Below are 25585 nucleotides of genomic sequence, written 5' to 3'. Positions count from 1 at the left end.
TATTTAAGGTAAATTATGCCACAATGTTATTATTATGGTTTTATATAGCGCCATCATATTCCACAGCGCTGTTATAGTGACTATAATGAGAACACTGATAAGCCCTAACTAACTGGGGCACAGATACGTACTTATCTATTATGGCTGGAAAACACAGATTTTGCAGATGAAATGTGCCGTCTGCGTTAGACTCTGCGTTAGGATCGCTATATTTAGGGATAGGAATTCTACCACCTGTGCATCGTTGCAATGCGTAGAACTCCTAACCTTTAGCGCACTGGATGGAGTATGACCCCCAGTCCTTTGCCCCACTTGCCACTTGTTTAACCTCTTTGGTAGCTGGCTAAATTTAGCATACGAAACAAGAATATTTTGTGACCAGTCAGGGCAGAATAGGCATCTATGCAAATTCTTAGAATTTTTACAGCAAAACCCCTATGGAAATAATATACTTTTTACTGGTCCTCAGTTCTTTTACAGATCCGTGTGCTAATTTATATTCATGTTTTTCTGTACAAACCATTTCCCTAAAGTATATCTATAATTTTACAATCTAGAATTGTGTGAGTTTTAAACTATACATCAATCTGATCGTCAAGGGGTCTAATATTTGCCTTGGCTTAGTGTCCCAGCTAAAACCACAATTGGCACGTATTAAAAAATACATGCCAATTACACATAAAATGACTAATCAAACCTGTGTCCCGTAACATTGGCATATCATTTGTTTGTTAAGTTAAGAATGATGACCAGACCTCGGATTAATTGAGGTTACTGGAAAAAAATAGGTAATTTCACATTTAGCATACTTTATTAAAAAAAATCTTGGTAATAGTCAATGAATAACACTAAAGCACACAACTCCAGTAAATTTATATCACAGGTCTACATTCTGTGTGTATATTTAATATAATAACCCCTAATAACAGAGATCTGACACTTGGCTCGCAGACCCCATTTAACTAAAAAATAAAATTAGTAAAGAATCCCTTCTGATTATAGAACAGCTGGGGATGATCTGGATGTAAAGGAATCCAGCCCCCTATATAAAACAAGGCATCAGAATGAATAACCTCCTGCATATGACATCAGCAATGATGCTAAAATACAAAATCACTACTAATGTATATCACAGGCCAGCAGAAGGTCATTGGTCTTCAACATGGTGAATGGGTGATCTGGTAAAGAGATACATTGTCACAGAGATACATAAATAAAAACAAACTGTCTTGTCTTCTGTAACAAGGAGTGGAAGGAAGGGCATACATGGGTCCCAGTGACAGTACCAGTGACCCCCCATGTAGAGAGACAGTGACCCCCCATGTAGAGAGACAGTGACAACCCATGTAGGGAGACAGCGACACCCCATGTAGGGAGACAGTGACACCCCATGTAGACACAAAGTGACAGCCCCCATAAGGACACAGTGACAGACCCCGTAGGGAGACAGTGACGCCCCATGTAGTGACACAGTGACATCCCATGTAGGGAGACAGTGACAGCCCATGTAGGGAGACAGTGTCAGCCCCCCGTAGTGACACAGTGACAGCCCCTGGGCGCAGGACAAGACACAGACCCCAGCCTGGGTGTGCAGAGCGCTTCTCCCGGATCATTAGCATAGAGCGCGCGTACCGGGGAGGGAGCGCGCCTTCTACGAGCTCTGACATCACAGCCTCAGCATGGCGGTCAAGGTGACTCTAACTAGCTGCTGCTATTGCATAAGACCGTCTCCATACTCTGTAGCCGCTTTACCTTTACCCGAGCCGCTGGGAGTCAGGGGCATCCTCAGGCTGAGTGCATGGCTTGTGCCGGAGGAGCCGGGGGGTGGAGAGGCTGCAGATCGCTGCACTGTGTGTGTGTCTGATATACTGTGTATCACCCGGGCCCTGCTGCTGTGCGCTGCTGTGATTGTCCAGCCTGCCATTAACCCACTGTTTACTGCTGTGAGATACATACATATATATATATATATATGTACATATATATATATGTATATACATTGCATGTGCAGATACGTGTCACAATCACATGTTCTGCCCATTCTCCGTGGCGATGCATTGTTTGGCAGGATCTGACAGCCCAGAAGTGACACGATCGGGTCCCTTTAAGGGCTTTAAAGGTTTGGATGTGAAAGAACCCCTGTCTGCAAGTCCAGTTCGTCTCTGTTAGGGAAGCTCCGCAGTTGGAGATCGAGCCATTTGCTTCTGGTCGCAGCGCTAAGATCTGCTTGTGATTCAGCAAAATGCTAATGATATTTTGGGAGTATATTGGAATTTAAGCTTAAAGAGCTACCCCTTTAAATGGAGCTGCAAATAACTCATGGTAATTGTTTTCAGAACTAGCTTGTCATTTGACTCTAAAATAATTACCCCAAGGGGACTGCATTTAATAAGGCTGTAAAAATGGGGAGGAAAAAACAGACTTCTTTAAAAAAAATGTTATTCTTGTTTAATTCTAGTACACGAAAAGAGCCGATCCCGGCGAGTTAAAGGCTATATTTCTACAGGTAAGATCTGTTTAAAATATCGTAATCTGTGTTGTGAAAAAAGGTTCCTGATCAAAATGTGTGGTTCTTGCACGCATAATCTGCTAATCGTGGTTTTAAAATGAATTGCTGGATAGCATAACTGGGTCTGTTGAAATGTTTGATGTGAACTCTATTTGCTTTGCTTTTGGAGACCAGTTAAGATAAAGAGATAAATAACTAGAGGACCAAAAGCAAACTGTGTGTGACACTGCCAAGGGTACAAAATAAATGTATAAAGTGTGTGAGTGTGCGCAGATGATGTCACAAGATCACTGGTAAAAAGGACTTTATTTGTTAGTATTTCTTGGTTCAGTGTTACATTGACATTCATTTTTTAGTAAACTATTTTATACAACCTGGAGGATACTTTTAAATGAATGTCAAGTTTTAGACTAGCCAATGGAATGGTGCATAGTGAATACTTAAATGAATGACATGTCTGTCCTCCCGGGGCCAATACATGTACAAAGTATGTACAAAAAGGCATTGCAGGTGGGTCACAGATGGGACGTGGGTGGATCATGGGTTGGCCATGTTGGATGGGGCTATCACCGCTTCTTCTCTCAACCCTGAAACATGCAGTGAATCTGCCCTGTGCTTACCTGAACTTTTGTGCATGTATTCATGTTCAATCCTTGATTAGGGTCCCATCTAAAACCGAGCAAGAGAGATCCTTCATTTATTTGCATATCTACCCTTATATATATACATATATGTGATGTGCTTCCAAAAACGTTATTCCATATTGTTATGATCCATTTAGTTGACAGAATGCATAACAGATGTGTCGGAATCAGAAAATCAAGAGTAAAATCAAATTATAGAAATGTTCAGAGCATCACGACATTCAGCTCATTATTTGGGATCTCTGTATTTAGTGTTATCGTCTTCATCGCTAGATACCTACAGATTTCTTAGTTCATGTAATGATGGGTATCCATAGTCAGGGTCCGGGGGGCTCTTGCCCCAGTCTGGGTTCCGGCTCAATCAACTGCCTGCATTAAACAAGTATAAACAAGTATAAAGACCATAAGCCCTAGCAACGCAGCCATGTTTCGTTACACAATGTGGGTTGCTATGCAGCGCAGTTTTTCGACACAAGGAAATATGTAATAAACTGTTTACTCTGCGATACCGTGGAGTAAATAAACAGTGATTTAAAAGAACTCTGCAACACAGAGACAATGCTATTTTTATTACACACAGGGTCTGCTGTTTGTAAGGGGTGATCAGCCATTCCTGATTTATGAGATTTGGTCATATTCATCAGTTAAAAAAAGACACATACTCTCAGGTATTAACCTGAAAACTGAGAAAAATGAGTGAATCTATCATTTTGGGTCTTTAAAACTTTCGATGGAAACACACGTGCCAGATTAAGCTATTAATGTATGTAAAAACCCTTAATAATTTGTGCTTTCCGGTAAGCTTATAATGGTTGGTGCATAAAATGCAGAGTTTGCGACTGTCTGAAATGCGGCACGTTAGGGCAGTTGGCAAGTTACTGCCAGCTGATCGCTTGACGTCAAAATGTCAAACTTTTCCCACTTTCTTTACTAGGCTGCTATAAATTCAACCAGATTAGCAGGATCACTAGTGAGGAATTGGTAGCAAGGGCTAAACCCAAGGGGGTATAACGATTAGCAGATTTAGCAGGACGGCAAGCTTGTCCCCAGCCCAAAAATCTGCCGTCTTTGACAGGTCCTCTTGGACAGTTGGATGGTCCACTTGGAACGCTGATGCTGGTATATAACCGAGCAACCACTTGTGCCAATATACATTTGTTGTTGTGATAAAATTAAAGCCCATTAAACATCTTAATGTAACATACTCACTGGAATTTACAGACTTCTTAAAGTGTCTGTGTAATTTGGAGTGTGTCAGTGGTGATCCCTTGAGATCAGGAGGTAGAAGTATACGGCTGTGATGGTACAAGGCACTAGATAGACAAAGCAAGGTCTGGAATAGCTGCATTTGAATACATATCCAACATAGAGGACACAATGTCATAAACAAGGTCATGGGTAAATGATCACGATGAGCAAGAGGTCAACTATACAGAGAATATCAAGTCAGGACAGCCCAATAAAATATCACACCCTAGAGTATACAAGCCTAGTGAATAGTGAATGAGAGGACTTGGACAAAGCTGGACACGTCTTGTTACACACTTCATGTGTGTCTTACTAGCGTTGGCTTTCAATGTACCATGTTATGTTTGGACACATATAAGACAGTGTACTCTATGCATACCTTGCACACGTCAAACATCACCGTGAAAATATTATATCTAAGCGCAAAGACTCTGTCTACATCGCTCATCCCAGTAGAGCAGATAATTCTGCACGTAGAGCGCACCTGGATTCTTTAAGGTGTCTGGAAACGCTATGTAGGACAGTTTTGGAATTTGGTCTAATGGACACACAGCGCTGTATTCTGTGGGTATGCTTTATGTCACTGCATTTATAAAGCAAAATCATTCTCCATGAAATCATTCCTGGTAACTTTCAGAAGGAGTTGTATTTTAATCTCGTTAAACAGTTAATGGGCATTTTCCTTCATAACATCATTTTTTTTTACAGTTTGTACCCAATGATCTCAGTTCGTCTGTCTTAAGCCAGCATTGTGTTCATGAGATAAAAACTTCCACAGCATGAGATGTTTGAGAGAAAATGAAGGTGATGACTGATCATGATACTTGACTTCAGTTACACGCCCTGACAGCCAGATATTTCACTAGTTTGTTTCAAAGTTGCAAAATCTCTAAGGATTCAGACACAAAATGTGTTGATTGTTACTATAGCAACTGAAAGATTGAAGGAGATTTCATAGGTTAAACTTAAAAATAAACAGCAGATAAGAAACATTCAGCCTGCCTATTTTATATTTAAATTCCCTCACTATATCTGCCTCTACCACTTTTTGCCCATGCTTTGTTGCTTTACCTACTTACCTGTAAGGCCTCAGAAATAATATTATACTAATATTATATAATACTCCCAAGTCCCTCTCTTATGTTGTTGCTGACAGCACAGTGCCCCAATTATGTTGTTTGTATTTGTTTTTTTTACATCCCAAGCTCGTTATTTTACATTTATCAACATGAAACTGCAGCTGTTGCAATCTTATGAGTGCTATACCAAGAGGACCACACTTCAAATGGTCATTAATATGAAAATATCTGAAATAAGAAAACTTCAGATTAGCTTCAGACAGAATGATGTTTAAAGAGGAATTGTTACCAACTCGGCTTTTAGCATCATTAAAATGCATTTATTAAAAGTATCTAAAGCTTATGATTTTCATTGTATTTCATCATACCGTGGTACACTTTTGGATCATTAAATAGATTTATTAAAGGAAAAACTTCCCTCATGAAGCATCACCAAAAACTGTGCAAATATCTAAATATGCATTTTCTACCTGTACAAAGAAAGACAAAACAAAATCTTCTCCTGTCTTTAGGAGAAGCTGCAGTGCACCGTCCCCTCCAGGGTCTATGTTTTGCTCTGCAGCCAATCAGCTTGAGCTATGGACCCCCATTACAATCAGTGGAAGTGCATTTTGCAGATGCACTTGGGGGCACTTGTTAGACCCCCATGAAAGTGACAGAGCTGTTTATGTCCTCCTCAGATTGTAAACCATTCTGGAAGCGCAGCCATGGAATTGAAGGATTTTGTGAAGTTATACCTTCAACTATTGCTTTTATGTTCTTTCTGCATCTTTCAGTTGTTAAATGCGATTCTAAAAAGGTCAAGGCACAGAGGGCTTTCACTGCCCCTCCAGTACATGCTCAGGCTGGCACAGGCTCGTTGTACTACACTGTGGAGTATGTTGGCATCTGGCTGAGTCATAATAATGATTTCCCCGTGTATCCATGGTAACACAGTGTTATGGTGTGTAGGTACCTGCTGGATGCTTGTATGGAAAGTCGTTTTCAGCTCTGTCCTGTTGAAACGCTTTTGTTGCCTGGTGGACCAAATGTGTCGGCTGTGACTTGGTGTCTACAGATGAAGCTGTGCATTAAATTATATAGCGGAAAAATAAAGAGGTCACATGCAACAAAAATAAAAGATCTTTACACCAAAAAAAATCCCAAACCAACAAATATATTTGTTGTTAGGGGTATGAGTTCCGGGAAAATGGAGAGAAGAATTGCCAAGTCATGTGATTATTATCTGCGGTGCACACAAAGTATTCAATCTTTGGACATTTAATAAAAATATAAATATATATCCTTGGGATTAAAACAGATTTTCTTGCACGCAGTTCCGTAGTACATGTGAAAGGCTACAGCAAGACTGAATCAGACAACCAATTCCTCAATCATGTATTCTATGGGAACAGATTGCTACCTGTCAATCCGTCACAAAACATGTAATATATTTCTTATAAAGTTGCTCCAATGTTGTGAATCTCGGTTACCGTTATAATTGGCATCCCCATCATGGCGTTGAAATAATGGACACGCTATAATTAAATAGTCGCCGTGTTGCCAGTTTGTTTGTTTGTCTGTCTGTACGTCCCATCAGCTCAGCATCGCACCTATTCTTCTTGATCTCTTTTTTGGGATGGGAAAGTTCTCAGTGTTAGGCTTAGAAGTACGTGGAAGCCTTTGGAATAATAAATCCTATTTGTGTTAAGTACTCGTAATGCACTCATACTAAATGTTTTATCATTTCTCTGGATTTTTCCATTTAATCCAGGAAAAAATTGAATTTGCTTGTTGTTCAGCTGTTTAACGACGTCTTAAATATAATGATTTGCATTCATTTTGTAACATTTATTTTATTCCATTTGGAATGCAGGAAAGGTGAGTGACTTTTGCTTCCCCGTGGCTCAAATGTTAAACACATGGCTACCCGGTATTTAAGACGCACTGTCCACTTAAGTGAATGGCTGAGAATGCTCGTGACATTTGAGTAAATGGACCATAAATGAGAGATATTTACAGCAAATGTCTTGTGAAATTTAGTAAATGCTTGCCTTTTCAACGTTTCCATTGGATGACTTAATACTCGTTACTTATAACGAAGATCTGGTTAACCTGGAGAGATCATTTTTGAATGCCTGTGGCCAGCGGTAGACAGATGCTGCATAAATCCCTTATATATAAATATAATTACAAATATATATTATTTAATAAAACTAATCAGTCTTATATTTTTTTGCTGTAATAACAACCTTTGTTTAAAAGGAACTCGTTAAAAAAAAAATCAGCATTTTCAGCAAAACTTTAAGTGTTTAGTTTGATTTTAATGTATGTTGTAGGTTATGTGTTCTTTTAAACATACTGTATCTCTACAAATTAGTTTCTTTAACCCCTTAATGACAAAGCCCGTACATGTACGGGCTCAAAATGCATTGTTTTCAATGGGTTTAGGGGCCGCCAATTGTCCTTAAGGGGTTAACCAATTTTCTGTATTGAGTACAATGTCAAACATATAATTGGCACCAAACATACAGTTAATACTAAGTGGGTACTTCATGAAAACAGTTTACATTTATCAGCAAGATGATGAAGCATTACTGACGCTTTTAAAAGGTATAATAAATATATCCTATATATGTAGAGTTATACATAATGTTAACTCTGTAGTTATGAGGTATCTAGGTTGAATATATCTGTAGGGCTAGCCCTGAACCAGGCGTTTGTTATGGCGTAAAAGAAGACCAAGAGTAAAATACTACTAAAAGACTGGATCCGTTCTGGCATTAAGTTCTAAATTCAGAAATATTGCCCTAGAAACCATGGAATTCGTTGATTACTCCAAATTAGCACTTTGCTCCAGAACGTCATAGCTTCTCTTGGCACATGATGAGGGGCCCAAGCTGGGACTTTCCTGGTAGCGCCCTGGTGGTCTTATAGCGCTGACCCTACCTTTAAACCAGATAACTTATTATAGAAGACCAATAAATAAATAAAATAAAATGAAAGCCAGTCTTGATTTGGCTCTGGATTATACAGATCAGTCCCCGACCTTAGTGGACAATTTCGAAGTACATTAAGTCACATACGGTATATAACTATTGAAATTTCCTCTTGTATGACAAATAAGCTACTCAACCGTTTTATTCTTCCAACTACAGCAGCTAAATTTGGAAGCAAACTCTAATCCAACAACATTGACACATTAGGATTTATAGCTGATTAAGAATCCAAGTCTAAGATGTTCACATTTGCAATATTTGTGTACTTGGGAATAGTGTTGTTTTGTGTGTATGTATGTATGTATATATATATATATATATATATATATATATATATATATGTAATACTATTTAGCTGAGGGACATTATTAGATCTTGGTTCATGTTAAGCTCTCATGCATTCATTTCATAGGATCTTTAGATTTAGCTTTATAATATTATTACCAATAATAAACTGAGATGAATGATATCAATTGGTGTGAAAACTCCATGAGCCGTGTTTTCAGATCTCTGAATAGTTGAAGCTGCGGTATTTCGATGACATAAAAGCAGATATACAGAACAGTGCTGTTAGCTTTTGTCCCCGATCCATAGTTCAATTTAAACAATTGTAAGTTTTTTTGTAGTCAGCAACTCATCCTAAACATACATGTAAGAAAATAAAAGCACGCGGAAAGTGTCCACAAAAGAAGGCTGCCTCGGGACTGTACACAGCGTACAATAAAGCTGTTGTCCTGACTTTTAGATACTTGAAAAGAACAGAAATGTTCCTGAAATCAGAACACGCTACCCAGCTTCCCCCCCCCCCCGATGTATGTTGGGAAGTCGTACAGGACAAACCACATTGTTAAATCTATTACTTCCCATGTTAAACTATTCTGCAAACCCCCTCTTTGGTGAATAGACCCCAATGACAGAATATTTTTCCAGTTATCCACCAGGTTTTTCCATTCTTGAAAATGTTTAGCCATCTTTGCAATGAAGGCAAATTGAGCCCTACAGCAGATGGCTTGATGTCCCTATTCTGTTCACTAGATTGAAGTCGGAGTCATTGTGACGGAACCCTCCATCATTTTACGGGATTGGTGCTTAGTTGGCAGGTATTGAAATTTAACTTGGAGCCAATAGTGGTCATGTCCTAAGACACTTACGACTTGTATTTTAGATATTTTAGTTTAAGGATGCCCCCACATTATTTCCGACCTCTGGATTGTAAGCTTGTGAACAGGACCCTCTTTACTTAACATAACAGCTCGTCAGTCTGTTACTTCGAGTTGTGTCAGACTCTTTTAGTGTATGGACCATAAGAAGTGCTGCGGAAATTGTTGGCGCTGTATAAATTAGTGATAACAAGTTATATAATATTATTGGATGAAAAGATAATAAACTTTTTGGAGAACAAAGAAATTATTTAGTGAGAAAACCCTCAATTTCGCATCCTCTGTGTAGTAAGATATGTGGGTCAGAGGTCAGCAGAGGTCAAGACCTGGCAAGGGTCATTTTTTTTCTTGTTTAAGTCAAGTAATTGTAAAGCACAAACATATCTCTGAATGACTGAAGACAGTCAGCTGTGTTCTGTTTAATTACAAAGTAATTCAAAGTCTTCCAAAGAGAGAGAATATGAGACTTTGACTCCCGTGCAAACAAAATTAGACACAGATTGACCTGTGCAAAATTTCTTCTTGAGGAGTTGCAAGAAGCTAGTGTGAAGACTATATACCCCAAAAATAATCATTTACTTTATTCATTGCTACTGCACGTTTGGAGCTAAAAGCACCAATTATTGTTTATTGTGTAAGCAGCTTTACAGAAAGCCACATCTTGAACAGAGTGGAGGTCATCTCATACGGAGCTGTTAAAGGCCACACATTCCAGCCTAAATTTGGCTTCATGTCTTAGGAGAGCCGTTTAAAAAGCGGTTACTTTCTTGTCTCTGGTACACTGTGTCCTTGTACAGCGTGCATTCTCATCAGGATATTAACTCCTGCAAGATACACTGTAATATATGTGTAATATATGTGTGCTTGACCTAGAAATGTATTATTATTTTTTTTAATCGTTGTATTCAGTTATTGTTAAGATATTATTTTATCGTTCCATAATTAAATGTGAAGACCTTTGTCGCTGCTCGTGATTATGGCAGAGCAAAGAAAATCAACACTAGTTTGCGTAAGGGAGCTGACTTACAGTGTGTGAAGTTTTATTTATGCCCAAGACATATGATAGCAAGACATTCTATGGCCTGTCCCAGCTGACCTTGCATAGATAGAAAGGGGAAAATCTTTGAGACCGCAAACCGCTCATCTAGAGAGCGTAAGAGAGAGTGAACATGTAAAAGTGTGAGTAACTGTAGTCCCACAAAAAATCCACAATAAATACAGGTTTCTCCCCCAAAATAGTTAAATATATGCATGCCACCATTATTGACACCCCTATGAATTCATATAAGAGAAATATATTTATTTCCATTGATATTTTACACCCTGGGTGCCCAGGAACAGGAAGATGTTCCTCTGTGACTTCTTGTTTCACAGCGGTATAAATACTAGGTAACACATAGACAAAATACCCTTAGTCATTCATCACATTGGAATATAGCTGTGATTCGCAGCAAAATGAAGAATTGCAGAGAGTTAGTTGAGTCTTGGGGTCAGAAAGTCTCCAAAACTACAATCTGACATCACCTACTTCACCACGAAAATAGCCTCCACTTTCATCCAAAAACAAACCCAATCGTCTTCAGTTTTCCAGACACTACTGGAACTTCAAATGGGATCGAGTTCTATGGTCAGATAAAACCAGAATAGAGCTTTTTGGCAATAAACACCAGAGGTGGGTACGACACACAGAGAGGGCTGTGGTTGGATCTTATCGGAGGGTATTAACGTGGTGTGATGAGTGGAGCAATAGATAGGGCAGTGGGATGGACATGTTTGGCTGACGGGAAGGAAATGGGTGCCCAGCCATGAAGCAAAAGATTTCTGAGGGCGCCCTGTTACTAAATGTACAGATTTCAGCTTTCTCCACTTCCAGTGTTTTTCTCCAGTTGCTCTTTACAGCTCGCTCTCACTATGTATTCCATTGATTTTCTTTCTTTTTTTTCCCCTTAGAACCTAAGCGTGGAAAGGACTTGTGAAAATGTATAGATACAAAGTATTTACAATTATATAATGTTCTGTGCGTATTTTATAAAATTGTATAGGGTCAAATCTCTATTAGTTAAACTTGCTTGTTAGTAGAAAACGGTTAGTTTGCCCGATGGGAAGTTGAGCTAATCTGTCTTTGCTCCTCTGTGGGGGGAAAATGCTTGGTTTGGGGACCCCAGACTCCATATTCCTGTTGAGTTGTGGCAAACTGCTGTCCCTGTAATCTGATTTCCAAATGGACAGGTCTTTAGTGAGTTAATGGCTTTGAAGTCTTAAGGAACATAGGATGCTCATCCTGTAACAATGAACGATTAGTTTTCAGAAGATACTTTGCCAAGTAGTTAGAACCCTGAGTCTGGGAGATCAGAAATATATGGAATACAAGCAGTAGGACAGAATTGTCACAGTTCATGTGTGGGATACATAATGGGTATTTTCAGGACTGTTATGCTTGTAGTTCTTATAGGCCAAGAATGTGCGGAAAAGTTTTTAAGGTTCTGGTGAAAATAGTAAATGGCTTCCAAAGCTGCTGGTTCCTTACTAGTTCAGTTGAGGTCATAACACAAGCACTATGGTTCTAAATGTTCTGTATCCTTCTTTTACATGTAGGTGGCTTCCGCCAGTCTATCGTATCGGGCCCCTAGCTATCGCCTTCCACTTCCCTCATTAATAAGGCACACAGTAACCCCAGCAAGTAAGGGCTACAGACTCTGGCAAAACATGCAGCAATGCGTGTGTGTCCATTTTGCCTTCAGAAATCATAGCTAAGTGCAATAAGTTTCCGTAGGGACATGTCAAACGACATGATATCTATTTCTGCGGTCTCTTTGTCGGGAACTGATCAAGGTGGTTAAAGTGAAACAGTCATCAAAATGTTTCTTTGAAGAACTTCTGAAGATGTGTGTGTGTTTTAATGTATCTAGATGTAGCAAAACGGAGCAAATGAATAGAGCTTTGAGATATCTTTGAGGTCCTAACTCTTGATGCCACATCTGCTTTTCATATTGGTATTTGAGCTGTCACATCACATCACTCCGTCACATCATCTAATGCAGATTGGATCTATCCTCAGGACACACACACATATGATGTCTTATTTTAGTGGGTGCTCATCCTGAATCCATTATACTCTATGAAAAATCACATCAGAGGCCTGTTTACTGAATCCCAGTGGGATCAAAGTCTGACTGCTCAAAGTTAAGGTATTCACTAAATTAATGTGTTTGCAACTCTCTTAAGATCCAGCAATTAAAGACAACGTTTCAGCTACTTGGGGGAATTAAGCACTTTATAACTAAACTCTACATTAGACACATTATTCCTAGTACTGTTGAATGCCCAACCCCTTCTCAGAAATAATTCTTTATCCACATAAAATTTTACATTATTCGTAGTTTTTCTCAGGTGACACATAAGCAGGCGCTGATGGGCTGTTCCCATAGAAACCAAAAGTGCTTCTTAAACATTTTTGTGATGTTATTAATTGAAGAAAGATATTTTAGGATTTTTTTTGCTCAGAAGAAATTGGTGTTGTGTAGGTTTAATGATGACGGTAGTGTATACTTGTGTTTCTGTGTCCTGAATGGAGAACTGTAACTAGAAGTGTCTCTTGCAAGCCTGATCCAACTCCTGTCACTTACTTGAAGTCAGCATCAAAATGAAAGGCAAAATGTTTGCTTTTCAAATTAACATGTAAGCTGAGCCTCCCTTGTGTGTTGTGAATGAATTAGAAACAGTCATACTGAATTTGAAGAGGTTCGGCTGCTGAAAGTACCCTGGCAATCACAGCGTTCAGTTTCTATGAATCTTACAAGGTTTCTGGTTTAAGGAGCAATGCCATTCACTGTCATGAATAACTTAGCCGTATCCAAAAGAGTGACGGGACAAAAGTGATCAAATCCTATCACTCACTACAGAAACCCAATACCTGCTTTAAGCTCAAAGTGCCCTTACCCTTTCAGTGCTAGAAAGACATTTTCCTTTGCAACATGTTTTTGGCCTCTTTGGCCTTTGAAAGGTTAAATACCCCTCTGTGGGATCCCAAACTGGAAGATATCCCTCTTTTCTCTGCGGTGTCACGCAGTAAGCCTTGTGACTTGTGCTCATGTTGAATTAATGTCAGCAGCCTTCAAAACACGCTGGGTTACACAAGCTGCCTTCAGCTAAGAAGCTGATGGATGTATATTTTTGTGTGTTCTTGATTTGAGATATTCTTATTTGTGGTCTATGTAGTAAAGTAATGTTTACGTTTTTGCTGGGGTTTTTGCTGTTTATACATTTTTGTTATATTATTTGTTAAATAAAAAGAACAAAACATACACCCAAGCTTACACCATACGAAGTAAATGTTTCTAACCTGGCTGAAGAAGTATAGGTAAGACCTATTGGTGATATTTGTATTATTGAAGGAGCAATCATACCTATTAGCATACACGCAACATTCACAGTGCTGATGGAAAAAGTAAGTGAACTCTCGGATTTAATAACTCATTGAACCTCCTTTAGCAACAATAACCTCAAACAAGTGCTTCCGGCAGCTGCAGATCCGATCTGCACAACATTCAGGAGGAATTTTAGACCATTCTTCCTTACATAACTTATAGCTCAGCTATATTCCCAGGATGTCTGGTGTGAGGTCATTCCACAGCATCTCTAACGGGCTAAGGTCTGGCCCACTCCAGAAGGCGGATTTTCTTTTTTTTAAACCATTCTGTAGTTGATTTATTTTGGTGTTTAGGGTCATTGTCCTGCTGCATCACCCAACTTCTAATGAGCATTTGTTGTTGTGTTGACTTATATTTTGAATATATTTTTTTATGTGAAAAATACTCTAACACACCACCAGATTTACTAACTCCTGACTACAATTAGCTTTTGTTGAAGTGATTAGCCTAGGGGGTCACATACTTTTTCCAATCCACACTGTGAATTTTTGAATGATGTATTCAATATGGACACGAACAATACGATAATTTGTGTTAAACAGATTGTGTTTGCTCATTATTGTAACTAAGATAAAGATTATATAATAGAAATTTCTACATGAATGCTGGTAATTCCAAAGGGTTTGCTTACTTTTTCTTTTTCATTGTTCAATAACTGGTGATCCTCACATACAGGCCTCCACATTTGTTTCTTACATGGTCGTCTTTGTCATCATTTACCCTCTAGCATAAAAACAGATATAAACTATTCTCTTCAGGAGACACATTGTGACAGCAGTTAAATTGCTTATTGCTTAACACAGAAATATCCTCCACCGACCTCAACATGATAACTGTGCAAGATTAACAACTTTAGTTCTCATACTTAAACTAACCCATATGAGAGAGGATTATACATAGCATTCCATGGCTCAATATGGTCCTCATTGTATCATTCTGTATCATCCTATCTTTATTGCATTTCCCCCTCCTGCCCACCTACACTGTGGCGCCTTTAGTTTTTCCTTCCAAGCCCTTGATGGGTACTTACTAATGTTAACTTGGTTAACAATTTACATTCCAGAGCGTAGCCAAATGATTCTGAGAAGACTGTTCCCATGTTGAATCACGTTATGCCTTTCCTTGCTAGTTTATAATTATTGATAGCAGGAACATTCCAATGCTGAATCAAATATGTGTAGTAGAGCTTTTTAAAATATAGCATATGTTTTTTTTTGGTGGTGTAAAATTGTTGTGGGTTTCCAAGATAATAACGTCTCCATTCTAGGCAGGGCTATGGCAGATGTGTGCTTTACAAACTTTCTGCACAGAAAGAAGGCCGTTTATTGTCTTAGCAATTCCAGCTTTTGAGTGGGAGACTCGTAACGCTTGTGGGTTCTGGCTTAGCCGTGTACAAATTTGGAATTTGTAGCATGGCATTGTAAATATCTGTTCTATTCTCTTCCTGAGATGGACCCAAGGATTGCTACTCCTGTACATTAGCAGATAACCTTCTTTTCACTCAAGTTCTTGGTGGTTTGGGGGTTTTTCCTGTGGAGCACCAGAGGAAGAAATATTGGGTCAAAGGGCAGGTAAAGATTGAGCGCAGGAATTGGAGATGAGTTTGGCGTCATGGCACAAGCTGGGTTTGGTAGACCAGAATCAAAGAGCAAAATCCAAAAAGAAACAACTCTCACACTGCCAGCAGAAAAGGGGATTTAAGTTTTGGGGAAAATGTTAGTGGGTAATGGGATGAAGATTGTATTAAGAACCCTGAGATAAAGATGATGTCCTGGCAATATAACATTTCTGCTAGGTAGTAGCAGAATCCATCTTATCAAACATCTTATCATCTTTCAATCAAAATGATGTCTTATGTTAACTCTTAGAGTGCCCATGTATGGGATATGGGGTTGGTATGGTGGGCCTAGATGCAAATATACCATACTCTCACCTCACAGTCTGTAAGGTTTCTATAGTTTTGCTAGGCTGCCAAATCAGCATCCCTTTCCTTACCTCATTAGCATGTCGTAGTTTGACTGAATAGGCAAGTGACACTTTATATGAGGACACATGAATGGCGTCCAACAACGTAAGAAAGATTGGTCAATGAAGCAACAAAATGTTGGCATTGTAATTGTAAAACTTTCTTTAATCGTTACCTTTGTGTTTCTTGTTCTGTTTTCTGATACACAGTACGCCAGCGTAGAAAAAGATGGAGAACATTACATGACCCCAAGTGACTTTGTGCAGAAATACCTTGGCCTGCACGCCGAACCCAACTATAACCCCAAGACTGTTGAGCTGCTGGGGGGAGTCGCTGACCAGACCAAAGATGGGTAAGAGCGTTACATCATGGTGCCCTAGGTCCGTGTTTTCTAACCTTTTTAATGTGGCGGAAAATCATATAAGTTTACCTTTGATATGCAGTGGAACCTAAATGTTTTTTTAGACATGAGCAGGGGCTGAAGAAGGCCCTCGATGCTGCATAACGCTCCTTGTGCCACACTTTCTGTATTATTCTGCTCAAACATGATGTCAGCCTGGGTTTGTCACAATGATAGTTTTGATATGAAGAATCAGGATGTTATGTATGAATCTGCTTTTGGTATCTGTGGAGGTGTATATTTTGAACTCACATTCGTTTGGAAGCATCTTTCTGACACGGAAAGGGTTTCGCTCACCATTTATATATCCCAATACATTTCTGAGGGCCTCGAGGTAATGGCATAGGTTGGCCGGGTAATTCAACTCTACATGATCTAAATACTCATCTTGGGGGGGCTTTAAAAGAGTTGTTTTTTTAATGTATGTATATGTATGTTGGCACAGTTGCCAGTAGTTAACGTTTCAGGTTTCCGAAATCCCATTAGATAGCGTTGCTAACAAAATGTTAAAAGGAAATAACAAGGGCATGATACCTGAGGAGAACATTACCCTTTTAGCGACTACTGCTGCTTCTAGACCGAACTCCATCTGCTTAAAACTCTGTCAACACATCCGGGGCTTAACACAAGATAACACATTACTGTGCGCATTAAGTCAAATGTGCACTAGTGCAACCTGCAAAGATTGCTGGTTAGATAATAATACGGCAAATGTTTACAGAATGTGCCTCTTTGTTAAATGAAGGCCACTGCTGAATATTCCCTCTCCCGGTTCTTTTCACAAAGTATTTATTCTGTTATCCTCAGGCTGATCTCCTTCCAAGAGTTTTTGGCATTCGAGTCGGTGCTGTGTGCCCCCGATGCAATGTTCATTGTGGCTTATCAGTTGTTTGATAAGAGCGGCACTGCAGAAGTGACATTCGGTAAGAATGAATGAACAATTTAATTACATGAATTACAAATGGAAAAGGTTAGTTGGCGTGTACCCTAAAGACATTGATAAAATGCATAGGTACTTTTGCTTGTATTGTTATCGGAATGATCGAGGTAGTTGTATCGCTTTTATTGACGGATCTCCACCTAAATTGGGGTGGTGAGTGGGTGAAACCGAAGAGGAGGATTGGACTCCACTGGTACATACTTAATTGAAACGAGCAGCATGCGCGGCAGACTGGGTGCTGGGTAATGACACAGAGCTATAGAAAGAATAAAAAAAGCATCTCGGCTTATTTGAGCAAACCCAGTGATTTTACTCTGTAGGCCCCTCTTCCAATACCATGTTCTATACCACCTGGCTCCTCTGTGTAACACCTCAGTACTATCTACAACATCAAGGGTTTCTAGACTAGTATTATAGCAAGCTGAGAACGTGCCCAGAAGCTAAGTGCAAAAAATAGAAATGAACCCTTGCAGGAACGTTATCACAATGCAACGTGGAACGGAATTAACAGCGCTATTCCACCTACTATGCAGCACTTAACATTTCTGTAGCTTATGCAGAATTGGAACTATGATCTGTAACACTGTTTGAATATCCAAACTCGAAACTTCCTCGAAATTTAATTAAGCAACATTTAGCCAATTCTTGCTGCCGACCCTTAATTGTCACTCGCAAGCAATAATAGCTTGTTGTTTTTCTTAATGGATTAATGGATTAGTACTATTAGTCCTATAGTGGGGCAGCATGAAATTCTTAATGTAAAGATCAGCAAGGGAGACAGATTTGTAGTTGTTTTTAATCATTTTGATATAGTTTATTGCAACTACAGCTTTTGTCTCTGTTACTACACAAATTCCACCAGCGTTCATTATCCCTTAGAAACAAATTGACTCTATAGTAAAAGTTTGAAAAGTACGATTTGCAAAGAATTCCAACACCCTTTTTTTAGGATGGGCACCTGGGACATTTGACCTGAATATTGCATATTTGTAGCTTAATCTTTCTCGAACTACATTTACCTTGGAAATTGAATTCTACTCTTTCGTCGAGCGCCATTTTTAAGATCGTACCTAACATATTGTTATACAGTTATGTACAACGTCAGTAGTTCCATTGTTTGTACTATGGATCATGTAATGATGACCCTCCATGTAACTGACCAGGGATTCCGTTTTCCCTCATTATTTCTGATCTGTAACCACATATTCATACTTTTTAACTTCATTGTTCTAAATATTATAACCTGGGATCCAGGTAATTTGGACTCTCCTCTCCACATCTCATCTGATTTTTTTCCCCCTGTTTTCTCTTATCTGCAAAGAAAATGTTAAGGAAATCTTTGGACAGACCATGATCCATCATCATATCCCTTTCAACTGGGACTGTGAGTTTATTCGCCTTCACTTTGGCCATAATCGAAAGAAGCATCTCTCCTATTTGGAATTCACAGAGTTTTTACAGGTTGGTTGTTTTGAGTTTGGGAAAATGGGAATCCCTTGTACATTGTGCTCCAATAGATAGCTTGTACTACTCTGCCACAATCCCACCACGGCAAAGGGGCAATCCATGTCTGGGAGAGCTGGGTTAAAGATTGGCGGCAAATATTACCAATGCCAACTATAGAGACCCCACTTGGAATACCTGGGGTCCTTAAAGTAAGGTGGGTGTCCACCACTGTGGTTTTTTTTTAAACCGGGGTATCCTTTAACTTTCAGGAACTGCAACTGGAACATGCAAGACAAGCATTTGCTCTAAAAGACAAAAATAAAAGTGGAATGATTTCTGCCATGGACTTCAGCGATATTATGGTTACCATACGTTCACACATGCTGACTTCATTTGTAGAGGAAAATCTTGTATCTGTAAGTAAGAATCACTATCCATCAAAATTGTAATTAATATATATATATATATATATATATATATAGATACACAGTAATAGTCATTTTAAGTGAAAGTACAAGAAATAAAGCACTCAAGCCATACAGGAGAGATTTGAATTTATGTTATTATCATGATAATAGTGTGTAGGAGCTGACCTAACGTACTGTTGGACTGGTAATATGACTCTACTGGTTCAAAACAAGCCATAGGACATGTGCAGAGTAACAAGGTATGACGCATTTAAATATGGCAGCATGATAGGAATGTTATTAGCAGGTATGAAAAGAACGTGTTATCTATTTTTATTTCATCTTTGTGTATCCATAATTATCAAATAATGAAAACCATAGCTGTCTGTTATCTACTCGCTTTATCACGTGTGTTTATATGTTATGTGCATATGTATACCTTCATATCTATAATGGTAACTTGCAGATCAATGTACTTATCTCTTACTGATTGGCCCATTTGGAAATCATTCGTATTTTCCTGCGCTCCCCTTTATTCCAGGCGGCCGGAGGAACCATTTCACATCAAGTGAGCTTCTCCTATTTCAATGCTTTCAATTCACTGCTGAATAACATGGAACTTATACGAAAGATCTACAGCACTTTAGCGGGCTCCAGAAAGGACCTAGAGGTTACCAAGGGTAAAACTTCTTTCCTGGACTAATGTATAGTATAAGAAAAAATCAAACGGCTGGGGGGACTGATAATGCATTGGAGGTTTCCATATAACCCGTGTTGTCTAACTACGTGTTAAGGTGGTTGATCTGCATATATATTTTTCAACAGTGTAACTTTTGTACAAATACTGAAATGATCTCTTATCCTAACAGAGGAATTTGCCAATTCAGCGAACAAATTTGGACAGATCACCCCATTGGAAATTGACATCTTGTTTCAGCTGTCCGATTTATTCAATGCTACTGGGTATGTAATGCTATTGCTTGCCTACTCATGACACGCATTTCATTACATAGAAAATCTGTATGTCTATACTTATTTATGCCATAAAACACAGCATTCTGATCTGTCGCATACTAGCCATTGAGCTATTGGGCAATGCAATTCTCGTTCTAATGCATTTTATTATAATATGCAGTTTTATTTAATAAAATAGAACACAACCAAGATGTAGATTCTGCCCAGAATTATATGGTTTTATTATTGGTGAGAGTACAAAACAGAGAAGATAGGCAATGTTTATCTGTATCCTCATCACAGTCACCATATATATGTTATAGTAAATTGCAATTAGGGATGTTTTACAAAAAGAAAAGTTACCAGGTCGCCCCGTTTTGACTTATCACTGTCAGTTGTGTAGTCTTTGGTCCCTTTTCTGCCCACTGTCTCATGCCCATTACAGTTGGATTGTAGAGAAAGACATGGATTTAGATAAACCCCTGTTGGGTGGTCATTAAAAGGATGAATATAAAAGGGTGCTTCTCACGGTCACTTCAACACTCCTCAATCCGACCAGGGAGCATCTACACCCATGAACCTCCCCAAGTTCCCCTTCAGCAATCCCCAAAAAATGGACAGGAGCTCACATGGTCTCAATAAAATAACTTACTTTACTTTTACTGAGACCAACTGAGCTCTTGTCCAGTTGTCATGAAAAGGATTCAGGTTATCAGCCTTACTGGACCCTTCTGAAAATCAGCCCTGATTGAATGTTTTGCCTGGACAGATACTTCTCACCTTTACCTTTTGTTTTACATGAATTGAGAAAGTTGAGGTGTGTTTTGTGTGCCCTTCTGCAGATAGCGTTAGATGGTCTAAGCTGTCTTTGTCAACCGTCATTCTGTCTCCACACTGTTAACCATATCCTCCTTCATAGGCGGTTCCTTAGGATTTAGTGCTTGTTGTTTCAACATGTTTGGTTTTTTTAGGCGTCTGACTTTGACTGATATTGAGAGAATGGCACCACTAGAAGAAGGGGCCCTGCCCTACAACCTGGCTGAGATCCAGAGACAGGTAAGCTAAAAATTCACAACCATAATCAAATGGGAATCCCTGTAAAGTGAAGCTTTAGCCGTCTGAGCAACATATTTAAAAGACCTCTGAGATTGTGAAAGCTTACGTGACTTTACATATTTTTTTTATGTTGACCCAATAACAGGGTTTCAACTTGAAGCATATTGCAAATTTGAAAGAATTTTTTTTTATTTAATGCTAATAAAATAATAAAAAAAAAATAAAAAAAATGCTTACATTGTAACCAAACACACGCAACACTGAGCATTGTTGGAGTCTAGACCAAGTGTAAATATTTCCTAAATATCGTATACCAGCACAGTTTGGGGGATATCCCTGTACCACGTTCCATCATTGCTACATCATGTGATGCAGGCCGACCATAAATGATATTCATTGCCATTTCTATGAACCCACAAATTCCTAGGTTTTAGATATTACATCCATTTGCTCCTTATAGTGCCAGTAAAGCGACCAGTAGATAGTCTTATATTTGTGCCATAGCTTCTCATTGTGTAAGTGAAGACTGCGGAGAATCTCTGTGCTTTTATAACCCTATAAGACTTGATTAATGTAAAGTCGATTTTATCAGACATGATTGTTTTAAATGAAAATATAGCTACTCGCATTGCACCACTAAATAAATGTACTTTGGTTATTTAAATACATTAGTTTGCTTATCTGTGCGTTAGGCTAAATCGGTGTATTACAGAATATTGTAACATTCAAGCACCTATAGGTACAAAGTGTTAGTAGCAGGAATAGCGCTCTGATAGTAATACATAAAACAATTGATGTTTATGATCGTCGAGCATTGCTGGGGTCTGCGTCTTTCAGTCTTGGGGGATGCACGTACCTGCCAGGCCTGTTCAGTGCTACAGAAGTGTCACGAACAGATGTTCAGGAAGTTAGGTTTTTTTAAACGTGTTCAGGAATTACTCACAACCTGTCGCTCCAGGCTGGTGAATGTCACAACAGTGAACTTCACAGGGCCCACCAACAGAGACAAATTAGTTGAGGAAGAAAGTTTTATTTTGTACAGATTTTTGGATCCCAGAATAACTCTTTAGCCACAATGCACCCATCTGCTACAAACCTTCATCAGTCTTTTTTTTTTATTATTTTTTTTAATAACCAAATAATTTCCTCTTACATGTCAAATCCATGGATTTTTATTTTTTATTTTTTTTTCTACAAAATTAAAGCGCCCAAGTATTTGATTATTATTATTATTATTATCCTGTATTTATATAGCGCCAACAGTTTACGCAGCGCTTAATACAATACATAAATTCAAGGGATATGACAAGACAAGAATTGACAGACTAAGACAAACCGATACATTTATTGTTTGAGAATAATAGTCCTTGAAAAAGACATTTTTCACTTATTTTAGCAAATATTTGTTGTAGCTTGACTTATATATGGAAAAATTAATGATAGCGCATGGATAAAAGGTGTGTTCCTAGTAATGACAATGACCGGTAGCACTAAGATTTTGATTGCAAACTTTGTTAATGTTTAGATTCCAAAGGAGGCACAAGTAATTTTAGTGTTTTTTCCATCCGTGTAAATCCTCTTTAATGAAGACAATATTGTCACAGCATATGCAAGACTAAGCAATAGGGAAGCCTGTCATTTATCCACATTCAGTGGAACCCCTAAAATAAAAGGCAGTGTAGAGCACAACCGTGTATGCATTATGGGAAATTCAGTACTGTGCAAATGTTTTAGGCAGATGTGAAAAAATGCTGTAAAGTAAGAATGCTTTCAAAAAAGGACAGGTTAATAGTTTGGTTTTATCATTTAACAAACTGCAAAGTGAGTGAAGAGAAGAAAAATCCTAAATCAAATCAATATTTGGTGTGACCACCCTTTGCCTTCAAAACATCATCAGTTCTTCTAGGTACACATGCACAAAGTCAGGGATATTGCAGGGATGTAGTTAGGTGTGAGGTTAAACAATTATACCAAACAGTTGCTAATGATCATCAATTTGTAGGTTAAAACATAATCATTGACTGAAACAGAAAGAGCTGTGTGAGAGGAATACGATTGAGTGAGAAACATCCAAACTCTCTAACAAGGTGAGGTTGCCGAAGACAGTTTAATGTCAAAAGTCACCACGGCAAGACTGAGCACAGCAACAAGACACAAGGTAGCTGTACTGCATCAGCAAGGTCTCTCTCATGCAGATATTTCACACCAGACAGGGGTCCCCGATGTTCTGTCCAAGCTCTTTTGAAGAAGCACAAGAAAACGGGCAATGTTGAGGGCCGTAGACCGGCCAAGGAAACTGGCAGCAGATGAAAAACACATCCTTCGCAGCTGGAAAATATCCAACAGTGTCATCAGCTCAGCAGTGGCAGATAACAGTGGAGCCCTGGTACACCTATCTACTGTCTAGAGAAGTCTGGCCAGAAGTGGTCTTCATGGAAGACTTGTGGCCAAAAAGTCATACCTCCGATATGGAAACAAGGCCAAACGACTCAACTCAACTCTTCAAAAAAACACAGGAACTGGGGTGCAGAAAAATGGCAGCTGGTGCTCTGGGCTGATGAGTGAAAATATGAAATATTTGGCTATAGTAGATGGCCGATCTTTCGGTGAAGGGCTGGAGAGCAGTACAGGAATGAGTTTTTGCAGGCAACAGTGATGCATGGTGCAAGTTCCTTCCAAGTTTAGAGCTGCATTTCTGCAAAATGGAGTTGGGGATTTGGTCAGAAATAATAATCTCTCCAGTGCTGAGAGTACAGGCAGATAGTTATCCACCATGCAGGACCACCAGGGAGGCATCTGATTGGCCCCAAATTTATTCTGCAGCATGAAAATGACCCCAAACATACAGCCAAAGACATTAAGAACTAAGAAGAAGTCATTCGGAACTATATTCAGCGTAAAGAAAAACAAGGAGACCTGGAAGTGATGGTATGGCCCCCGCAGAGCCCAGGTCTCAACATCATTAAGTCTGTATGGGGCTGCACAAAGAGAGAGAGGAAACTGTGGAGCCTAAATCCACAGAAGAACTGTGCGTAGTTCTCCAGGATGTTTCAAACAACCCACCTGCTGAGTTCCTTATAAAACTGTGCGCAAGTCTACCTAGAATTGAAACTGTTTTGAAGCCAAAGGGAGGTCACACCAATTATTGATTAGATTTAGATTTTTCTTCTGTTTACTCACTTGCGTTTTGTTAAGTGATAGACATGTTAATAGTGTATTTTTATTTTTGAAAGCATTCTTACTTTACAACACCTGCCTAAAACTTTTGCACAGTTGAATACATTTAGACGTTTTTAGTCTAACTCTTGGCGTTCAAGACTGAGTACGTTACAAGCTTATGTTGCTACATATGACCTTACTTGCACAGTAAACGTCATGGCTATGTTTGTACTGAGGCTTGATTACAGTGGTTGTAGTGGTTAATATTATTACTTAAGACTCCTTATAGAAGAAATGTAAATTATGCTTTTTAGTGGCGTGTTTTGACAATATTACATATATATCTTCCGACATGCGGTTTGCGTCAAAACTTGAAATTTAGAAAAACCACTTATGCCTAAAAAAAAAAACAACATTTCAAGACTGTTTCTATAAAAATAAATGCGTGGATAGTCTTCTGTCTGTTTCTCCTCAAGTTGAGATATTCACTTGGTATTTATATCACTGAACCCTACTCAATCATAGCTGGTAAACATATTCACTTATGGATTTAGTCATTCTGGGAAACATTTAATAATGGAATGGTTTCTGTTCTGCATCTTAAAAAACATCCATGTTTGCGGATTTGAAACTAAGTGGATTAGCCTTATAAATGAAAAACACAGAAGAATACATGAAAAAAAATGCCTAGATGGTCACATTACATTTTTTTAATGAAACAAAAAGAAGGAAGTCCCTTCTGTTCATGGAAAAATAATTTATTGAACTGGAAGATGAGAAAAATATGCACAACTGGGTCAAAGTAACTAGATTGAATTAGGTAAAATAGAAAACAGAAGATGAAGGAATAGTGCTTTAAAACCAGTAGAAGTAACCACAGTCAGATTGTACCCATTCTGTGATACAATTCTCAGCAAGACCTTCATTATTCCTGAGCACCAAAAAAACACAAAAAAAACCTAGCGACCCCACGGGGTGTTTGAAGATATAATAGATACTCATCCTTCAGGAAGAAAACTCAGTTGTGTAGATCACATGATGACTTGAGATGATGTAAAAACAAAACCATGTGGTATGAGGTAAGAATGGAAACTTAGTCCTATGGATTTGGACTTTATTCCTTAAATAGTAATGGGGTTTAGTAGATTTTTTTTCTTCTTCTATAAATCAACCACTCTTTGGCCTAACTACTTGACTCCTGTCCTGTGC

General features: G+C 38.7%; 1 protein-coding gene across 1 annotated transcript in view; it reads left to right on the top strand.

Moving 5' to 3' along the window:
• The first annotated feature begins 1550 nt into the window (after window positions 1-1550).
• Window positions 1551-25585, top strand: part of SLC25A12 (solute carrier family 25 member 12) — a 51356-nt gene continuing 27321 nt past the window's right edge. The window contains exons 1-9 of the mRNA XM_053470758.1: window positions 1551-1691; window positions 2459-2506; window positions 16224-16366; window positions 17222-17337; window positions 18676-18815; window positions 19070-19216; window positions 19749-19887; window positions 20077-20170; window positions 21133-21217. Of these exons, the coding sequence (XP_053326733.1) occupies window positions 1680-1691; window positions 2459-2506; window positions 16224-16366; window positions 17222-17337; window positions 18676-18815; window positions 19070-19216; window positions 19749-19887; window positions 20077-20170; window positions 21133-21217 (924 nt within the window). The 5' untranslated portion in view covers window positions 1551-1679. The remainder of the gene's footprint in view (window positions 1692-2458; window positions 2507-16223; window positions 16367-17221; window positions 17338-18675; window positions 18816-19069; window positions 19217-19748; window positions 19888-20076; window positions 20171-21132; window positions 21218-25585) is intronic.

The sequence above is a fragment of the Spea bombifrons genome, chromosome 7, assembly GCF_027358695.1.
Source record: "Spea bombifrons isolate aSpeBom1 chromosome 7, aSpeBom1.2.pri, whole genome shotgun sequence".
NCBI classification, from domain to species: domain Eukaryota; kingdom Metazoa; phylum Chordata; class Amphibia; order Anura; family Pelobatidae; genus Spea; species Spea bombifrons.
Note: the sequence above shows the minus strand (reverse complement) of the source record. Positions and strands in the feature narration are given on the sequence as shown.